Here is a 9,565-nt window from a genome sequence, read left to right as displayed (position 1 = left end):
CTTCACCTGGAGAGCGACCAGAGCCCAGCAAGGTGGACACTCCAGGAAAGGACTTTTTCCACAGTTATATCTTTACAATGATTTTTTTTTCTTTCCTAGCATTTAAATGATAATTTTAATCTACCTATATATTTAAAAATAAATTATATCCTATTTTTGGAGGTAGTTAAAAAGATATTCCAGAAATCACAATCACTGGCTATTTCTCATAATGAAAAGGGATTATTCTTTAGCATTGAAAGCAATCAATGAGAATTTAATATATGTATTTAATGGCTTCTTTTAGGATAATTGAATCACATTGGGAGTGGGTCAGACACATCAGAGCTTTTTTGAATTACGTGCAAATGATGGACAGAGTCTAGAAGGAAAAGCCCGAGTCTTATGCACATTTAAATTATGTATGTGGGCATTTCAACGGATAATGCAAGGCATCCATTAAATAAATCTTGTTTACCAAATATTACCTGTTTTTTTTTTTTTTTTTGGTAATTCAAAGACATGAGGGTTTTTTTTCATCATGTTAGTTTAAGGTCTCATTTGTATTAGTATTTCTCTGATTAAAGATGTGACTATTTTATCTTTATAAACCAAAATATATTCATGTGGTGTGGACGGTACCATTTCTGATGACTGAAGACTGGTCTCTCCTGCTTCCTGCAGGAGAGGGAGGGTTTTTCCCTTTCACTGTTTGAAGCAGTAAGTGTTCACTCCAATATGCTCCGAGTGTGTATAGGGAACTACGCTGTGTTTAGTTAGCAAAACTAAACTGGGTACCGGAAGGACCTTGGTTTTTAATCCAGCTATCATTTATGGTTCCCCAGGTGTACTGACTTACTCTAACACAGTGAATATCATTACAGGTTAAGCATATCTAATCCAAAATTTTAGAACCTGAGTATTTTTGAGTGCAGCATTTCCACCAATGGAAAATTTTATACCTAACCTCATGCGCTGCAGTTACAGCACAAAGCATACTGAAAATATCACATAAAGTTACCTTTAGGCTGTGTGTGTCTGTGTATGTACATGTATGTGTGTGTGTACATACAACATATATACATATATCCTAAATGAATTTTATATTTAGACTTGGGCCCCCTTCCAGAACTGTTCTTTTTATATGTACAAATATCCCAATATCCAGAGAATCAAAACTCTGAACCGTTTTTGGTTCCAGGCACTTCAGCTAAGGATACTCATTCTGCACTGTGAAAGCAGCCCAGCATTGGTCTGCTCTACCATGAAGCTAGCCAAAACACTGTCCGTCAAGAAAACTGCTTTTAATCACAGCCATGACTAAGTAATTTAGCTTTATATGTAAGAATAAATGATGATGGCGAGAGGAAGTTTTATATGTTTTATTTTCAACTCTCTATTCTTAAAGAAAAAGCACTGCATTGCAGTCTGTATTTTAAGCAAATGTGAAGTATTTGTCCCCAAAACAAAATACAGTGACAGCATTCTCTGTTGTCATTATCAGGATTAATACATTTCGTAATACAGTAGAAACGTGTTCACATGTTCCAGCAGAATTTTATGTTATCCTGTATTAATTTATCTTAAATTTGCAATATATAAACTCATAAAACTACTCTTGATTTGCTTATATTTTGCTTACCTAAAAAGTACTCTGCTTCAACACATACATTCACATGAAAACATTATGTAATATAATAAATTTATTGTCAAAATTTATATATATTTATATGAAAGTTAACTTTTAAAACTGCCATTTACCATTTTAAAGTTTAAATTTATTTTGGTGTTACTATCTTCCTTTTTCTATCTGACTAGTATAAAAAATTTGGGGAGGGGAACTTTCCTACTTAGCTTCTCAAAAAAGTCACATACTTTTCATACAATTATCATCTATAAATACTAGAAAGATTTACATCTTTCCCACCCACAATGCTGTACTTAAGGAAAAGTCATACCTATGAATGAAACAAACCACTCTAAAGCCTGTTAGTTTTTCTAATATGTGACTACATGCAATGTATCTGAATGAAAAGACAGATGAGTAGCAGTCTTTTCTAAGTAAGGTTTAAAATATATTAGCTACCAAAAAAGATTTGCTAGAAATTATCTCAGCATTCTTAGTAATCGCTAATTAAAAATTATTCCTTCATTTTAAAAAAAAGATTATTTATTTAAAAGTTAGAAAGACAGGGGGAGAGAGAGATTATCTTCCATCCATTGGTTCACTAACCATTTGGCCAACAGCCAGGGCTAGCAGCCAGAAACTTCAGGTTGGTCTCCCTCACAGGTGCAGGGGTTCAAAGACTCGGGCCAGCTTACGCTGCTCTCCCAGGCACATTAGCAGGGAGCTGTATCAGAAGTGGAACAGTTGGGACTCAAACCACTGCCTATATGGGATGCTGGGACTGTAGACAGTAGTTTAATTTGCTGTGCCACAGTGTTGACCCACATCTCATCTGAAAGGTAGAAGGGCGCAGGGGAAGAAATCCATCTTCCATCCACTGGCTCTCTCCAGATGGTCTCAATGGCCAGAGCAGGACCAAGTCAGAGCCAGGAGCCCAGAATCCCAACCACTCTTCATGTGGATGGCAGAGATCCAAATACTAAGGTCTTTCTCAGCTGCTTTCCCAGGCACATTAGCAGATAACTGGAAATGAAACAGCTGGGACTCAGAGTAGTCCTCTGATATGGGATGATGGTATGCAAGCAGTAACTTAATTCACCATGGCACAATGTCAGCCCCATAATCCAACTTTTGAACTGATAGAGTACCCAGGCAAAATTAGTGTGTGGAATAACATGTTAAGATTTTTTCTCATCTCAAAATTTTCTTGTAAAATAGAAATCAAAGTGATTTTCATCTTATTATTTTAACTGTGGAATAATACTTATTGACCACATTTGTTGAAACAGAAGCTCAGTGTACTGTGTGAATCAGGTTACTTTTCCAAGGGAAAAATGAGACCAGAACTGCATGGTACAAAATGTTTAATATACATGCAACAAGTATAGTACATCAAGGCAAAAAATAACACGGAATAGTAACATGTAATTCAGCATTCTTTAGGGATGAGGGCTGTGAAAAATAAACATTACCAGCTAAAACTGAAGAACAAGATATACATTGTTTCCTCATGCAAGCATTAACCATCTAATGTGAAATGCATTGTGTAGAAACCTGAATTTCACAGTAGCCAGAAGAGTTGTAACCCTCAGATGTCATGTTTAAATCTTTACTTCTCAGTATGTTAAGATGCAGAAGTCACTGTGTATGTTAGACAAATCTGAAAATATTATATCAATGTTGAATTTCCTTCTATATTATAAAAATGCATGGAAAAAGTTAACAGTTTTAAGTTACCAAAGGATCATAAATGTCAGGTTGAGTGGGCCACCGATGATAAAGCAGCTAAGAATTCTGACCATTCCTAGGAAGCAACAGTAGTGCTCAAAGCCAGCCCGAAACTTCCCAAGTTCTCCTTATGCATTTCCTCACTTCCTCTTCCCAGAGTTTCGATGTTTGGTGAGAATTCCTTCCTTCCCTCTCCCAGGCTGGTTAGAAGCTGCCCTGGGCAACTCCCTGACCAAGGCATCCAGATTGAGAACAGATCTGCATTTCCACAAGTGTGAAAGCCCTAAGCTACAGGAATGAAGGCGAGTACGTGCTGACACATCTCACACAACTTACACCCAGGAAGCACGCCGTCTGCACTGATTGCTATATGATTGGCTTTAGCACTATGTTTATCGTAAATGCCAAAAATGAGACTCTGCTCTAAATATTGTGGAGAACTACCACTCTCCTACATTTCTGATGCAAAGAAAGATTGTGGTATTCTCAGTTCTCCTGCTGCTTCTCGATAAAATACATTGTTTTAGGAGGAATATTATTCTGTATGTCAAAACTACTAAGCCTGGGAGTTCTATTCATAAACAAAAATACCCTATGAAGTACTGATATCCCCAATCAGAACCGTGACCTTTTCATGAAAAAAATGTATAAAACTTCTTTGGCACAACTAATCATGTTTTTCTCATATTACTCACTATAGAAAATATACTTCATACACTTTCAGTGTGGTGCAATCTTAAGGAACAAATGTAGCTGTTTCAGTAACTGCAAAAATACTTAAAATGCAGATCATATTTTTATGAAAATTAACATCTGTAGAAATGTGTGGATTTTAAAAGTCAGTTTTTAAGTGGGTTTATGGCATGATTAATGACAGAAGCTGTGACACATACATGATGCCATTCCTGCATCAGAGGAAGACACTGCGTATCAGATGTATGTTTCCTGTGAAGTACAGTGATTGCTCATTGATCTTTGTTGAAAAGTCTCAAATCCTCAATGAAACTTGAAATTTTTCCTGATATACCTTTTTAGCATGTTCTAATTTTAAATGTTTTTAACTTGAGATATACTTGATCATATTTTATAGCTGATAAGCTTTTAAGAGATTCTCAGGAAAACACAAAAGTTTATATGATTTTACCTACACTCAATATAAAATATTCTCCCCATGATCCTAGCAACATAAATTAGTTAACTGCCTAAAAAGGCACATTCCTACAAAATTTATAAAATATCAAGTGAAATGTTAAGCTGGTGCTAAACAATCATTGCTAAAAAAAAAAAAGTGCTCAGCCACTGTGCGCCTGCAGCTTGACCGCCTTCCCCGACACTGAAAACAAGACACCGGAGCATCAGGACGTAGGGAGAGAATAACAATAAAACCCAAGTTAATAAATTATGTCTTTGAAAATGTAGTTACTGAAAAATGAACGACAGAAAATATTTGAAGTGTCTGGAATAAAAAAATCATTCTCTTGTCACTAAGATATACTTAAATATAATCAGCTAAATAGCAAATATATACAGTTTCCATGGAAATTGGTTTGCAGGAACTTTGAGAATTTTTAAAAGCCTTCTCATTTTTAAGCTTCCTCAATGACAAATATACTTTTAAAATTACAAGCGGCAGGATCATTGTATTTTTCATCCACGTGTACTTGTACTGGATTAAACAAGAGATTTCCCAACATGTACCAGAACAATATAAAATTTCAAAGGTCTCCCCAGTAGTTAAACTTATGTAAACTGAACATTTACAACATAAAAACCTTTGGCTTTACATTCAGTTTTTCAGGATGGAGTCAAGCCTGGACTTGTCGTCTCTGTTGTAGGACTTGCAAGGTAGTCGTTAGATTTTAGACTTGTTAGAGACTTGTAACTTGCTACCGATGTTAGAGACCCACAGAGACCAAGCAATGAAGGAGTATCTTCTTTACCTGAAAATCAGGATTAAAATAAGTTAACTGCCCCTCACCGTTCATAATAGTAAAAATCCTAAGACCCTGTATGTCTATTTCCCTATAATATTAAAGAGCAGTATCTCAATCAGATGTGTAGCCTCGCATTTGGAAAATCTCAATCCCACATCCGAGTGCCCTGGGTTACATGCCTGGCTCCTGACTCCAGCTTGCTCTCAGTGCTGACCTCTGAAGGCAGCAGGTGGCAGCTCCAGTAACTGGGTTTCTGCCACCTGTGGTAGACCCAGGCAGCCAAAGGACTATGGCGAGTGAACTCAGGATGATAGACTGTCTGTAGATAAACAGTAAAAGGAATCTTTAAAGCATCTATGTTACCACGTTTTGTCTTTTGGCATCTTAAAAAAATTATACTTAAGAATTAGTATAAGCAAAAGCATAGTTGTACACTGAAACCATGATTGGAGAAAACATCCAATCTTTCTGTGGATTGGAAAATAATATTGTGAAGACGGCAAGAATGGAGGCTACTGGTGCGGCTCAGCACGTTGCACCACTGCCTGTGACGTCAGCTTCCCATTAAGTTACAGGATTCAAACATCCTGATTCCATAACTTCACTGTATCACTACACCTGGACAATGTGGTGCTGACGTGAGGCTGGTGTGGTAGGACAGACACACAGAACAGGAGAGAGGAAGCGCGTCTGGATAAGTCCACACACGCACTTCAACTGTGGCTGTATGGTCTGCGAAGTGTCTGTGATGTTGAAATGTCTTTTTTTTCAGTTTCCATTTCCTCTTGTCCTGTTTTTCTTTGTGCTTTCTTTTGTGATCAAATTACCTGTGACTTTAGCTTGTTTTGTTTTTTGAAAAGTTTCCTGATTAATTAGATCTTTTTCCCTCTGTTCTTCTCCATTTATTTGTGATTTGGTCTTCAAATTATTTTCTTCCTTGTGGTTTGGGTTACTTATTTTTCCAACTTTTTGATCTGAGATACAATTCACTTATTTTTTCATTTTTACTGATATAATTATATAAAAATTAGGAAATTTTGTGATTATTTAAGTAAATCTAATAAAATGTATTGTCATTCTGTCATTATCTTTTAAGAATTTATAAGTTAAGTTTATTTAATGCTGCCCAGAGTTGTCTAATAGAAGGCTTACTTCCAGCTGGCGGGGCTCTTGGCAACAAAATCCATTTCCTGGAATCTTTGTAATGTTTTACTTTATGAATTTATTATTTTTAGGGCCAATATAAGATCATCTTTATGTGACTGTTCCAAATGCGCTGAAGGTAGAGTTAGAGCAAGACAATGGCTGAATAAGACACCAGGTGATCATCTCATAAAGACATCTGTTTGGTCAGCTGATTACACACCATGTCATCCTCCCAAGAGCTGCAGGTCACAGCTCACAGGGAAATGCTTTTAGTGTAAACAGTAAGAAGCTGCACTCAAATAGGCAGGAGGAAAAGAGGTTCCCCACATACCCCCTGCGCCAGTTCCAAGTAGTGCAAAAAGGAAAAAGATACCTTGCACCTCCCACTTGGACAAAGAGGAAATTCATGTCCAGACCTTGGAACGCAATCCCAGATCCAAGCATGCTTACGATGATTAAAAAAAAAGAAAGAAAAGAAAAGAAAACCAGAACCAGTCAGCTCCATAAGCTCTCTCCTGCAGACCAAATCTTTGGACCTTCCACAGCCAGGGCACCAATGAACCCCCTTCATAACCTCTGTTTTCCCCGACCTTTGGTAGTGGCAGAGCAGGACAGGAGCGGGAGCATAGGATATTGGCCTGAGTCTACCAATGTGACACACAGTACCTGATCAAGCCCGAAGGCCTTAGACCAGGGCTCACAGAGAGGGGACCGCTACAGTTGCCTTGGCATGAAGCAGAAACCTGTGCTCCAGTAAGATGAATATCTTTTGGCAAGCGTCATTTCCAAATTTCTGCCTGGTATAATTACAGTGAGAGTGAGGCATGACCCAGTTTGTAGGAGGTGAAAAGCTGTCTTCACCACCCCTCCATCAACCTTGGGCAGGCAGCAAGGAACCACGGGACTGAACCATGCCAGTACCAGGCTGGTAAAACCTAATACTGGGGAGATCTTGACACTCCTCAGTCCATTCCTTGACTGGAGCCTCTATATCTGCCCTGACAACAGGCACAGAGACCTGGGCCTTGGGAATATGTACTTTCCACCACAAGCTTTACAGAGGCCTGGCATGCAGCCCTGAGACTGTGTAGGGCCTGGGAACTAAGACCCACGTATTGGTGCCTGCCTGGGTGGCTGTGGGACTGGCTTGTCACCTTTGCTTCAATTGTGGGCAGACAGCAAAGAACCACAGAACTGTACCTTGAGTCTCTTGTCATGCTCGAAAAATCAAACACCGAGCAGATCCCAGGGATCACTGTCTGTGGAGAGAGCTCCAGAACATGCTGTGGTGCCAAGTGGAGTGCCGCAGCCCCAGCTGATCAGTCACAGAACAGCCAGAACCACCCATGCTGCCATAGGAGTGACAGCAGCAATGAAGCCAGTACAGGAAGGAAGTCACAGGTTCTATCTGAAAGCTGTGCAGGTCTCAGCCTCGGTGTGTGAGCCAACATTGCAATGTCAGCAGACACAGGATAAAGTGTCTGGTCCTGTTAGAGGTCAGGTATCTTTTTAGACATCTTTCTAGTTCTTTTTGAATAACATATCAATAACAGGTTTGGAACAAACCTGAGTTTTTTTGGGGAGGGGGGTTATTTCAGGACTGAATCAATGCCAGCACAGCAAAGGATGACCTACAGCAACTCAGCCTAGGACACCATCCAGCCCTGACACAGCAGAGGGTCCGCAGGTGCAGAGAAAACAAGCAGGCTCTTCAGTGCTTGTGGAAGGATGGCTCTTAACACAGCCAGATCACTGCAGCAAAACTGTGTACACAAAGATGCTGCTGCGTTCCAGAAGTATCTAGAATGTTCAGAGAGGCATGACTTCACTGCAGGAATACATGCTTTCAAATGCTCAGATAAGGACTTTAAAACACCTGTTTTAAGAAACTGAAGGAACCTAACACACAGAAATGATCTGATGTTCTCAGAGACACTTGACAGAGGGAAGTAGTTTAAAAAGTCAAGCAGAAATCCTTCAGCTGAAAGATTCTCTAAGCAAAATTACAGACAAGATAGAGGCCATCCATAGCAGAAAAAGATTAACTGGAAGAAAGTGTTAGGTAGCTTGAAGATAGGGTATTTGAAAAACAGAAGACAAAGAGCCAGAGAATGGAGATGCCTTACAGGAACTCTGAATGGCATGTATAGGGTAGAAACCAGTGTCAGGAGTGACGAGAATGCCAGTGGGGCAGAAAGCTTATTCAAAGAGACAGTGAAAGAAAAGATCTGGAGCCTAGAGAAAGAACTGTCTGCGTACAGAAATGCCAAAGTTACAAGCCCAATTCATCTTGATTCTTTCCAACACATTATAATAAAACTCTGCAAGCTTGACGAAAGGATGCTCAAGGCTCTTCAGTGAAAAACAAATAACACATACAAGATTCCCAAGTTGCCTGACTTCAGACTTCTCCGCAAAACTCGGACCAGGAGGAAGCAGGATGAGACATTCCAGAAGGAAAACACTGCCAGTCAAGAATAAGATATCCAGTAAAGCTACCCTTAGATATAAGGGACAGGGAAAGACACTTCCAAACAAGAGCCTGACAGATGTAACTGTGCCAGACCTATCTTACAAGAGAAGGTAGAGCGTTCTCCCAGTGGAGTCCCGTGTGGGCACCAGCTTGTTTCCTCGATGCTCTGCCTATGATTCAACTTGCTGCTTGTGGTCTGCCAAGTCAGTAAAGAATGGGCCGAGTCCTTGGGCACCTGCAGCCACGTGGGAGACCCAGAGAAAGCTCCAGGCTCCTGAATTCAGACCAGTCTAGTTCTGGTCTTTGCATCCATTTGGAGAGTGAGCCAGCAGATGAAAGATTCATCTCTCTCACATGAGCATTCTCCCACTGTAAATCTTCCTTTCAATTAAAATTAATTTTTTTGAAATCTTAAAAAGAATATTTGAAAGGCAAGGTAACAGAGGGAGGGGAAGAAAAAGCAGGAAGGAGAGGGGAGAGAGAGCTTTTTTTAAAAAATAAATATTTAGAGCTCGACACTCAGTAGCCTAGCAGCTAAAGTCCTCCCCTTGAATGCACCAGGATCCCATAAGGGCGCAGGTTCTAATCCCGACAGCCCCATTTCCCATCCAGCTCCCTGCTTGTGGCCTGGGAAAGCAGTGGAGGGCATTCCAAAGCCTTGGGACCCTGCATCCGCAT

At 39.6% G+C, this 9,565-nt stretch overlaps 1 protein-coding gene across 3 annotated transcripts in view; it reads right to left on the bottom strand.

Annotated features, from left to right (window-relative positions):
• Nucleotides 1–2,955: 2,955 nt before the first annotated feature.
• Nucleotides 2,956–9,565, bottom strand: part of RUNDC3B (RUN domain containing 3B) — a 97,002-nt gene continuing 90,392 nt past the window's right edge. Inside the window, exons 11-12 of one of the 3 annotated variants that reach the window (XM_004582282.2) lie at nucleotides 5,119–5,274; nucleotides 2,956–3,266 (exon numbers count right to left, since the gene is read on the bottom strand). In XM_004582282.2, the coding sequence (XP_004582339.1) occupies nucleotides 5,129–5,274 (146 nt within the window). In that variant the 3' untranslated portion in view covers nucleotides 2,956–3,266; nucleotides 5,119–5,128. Of the gene's footprint in view, nucleotides 3,267–3,701; nucleotides 5,275–9,565 lie in introns of those variants that run through there. The other 2 variants (XM_058678328.1, XM_004582283.2) reach the window with 2 other exon arrangements.

Source organism: Ochotona princeps, chromosome 20, assembly GCF_030435755.1.
Source record: "Ochotona princeps isolate mOchPri1 chromosome 20, mOchPri1.hap1, whole genome shotgun sequence".
Lineage (NCBI taxonomy): Eukaryota > Metazoa > Chordata > Mammalia > Lagomorpha > Ochotonidae > Ochotona > Ochotona princeps.
This window is presented reverse-complemented; position numbering and strand designations above follow the sequence as displayed.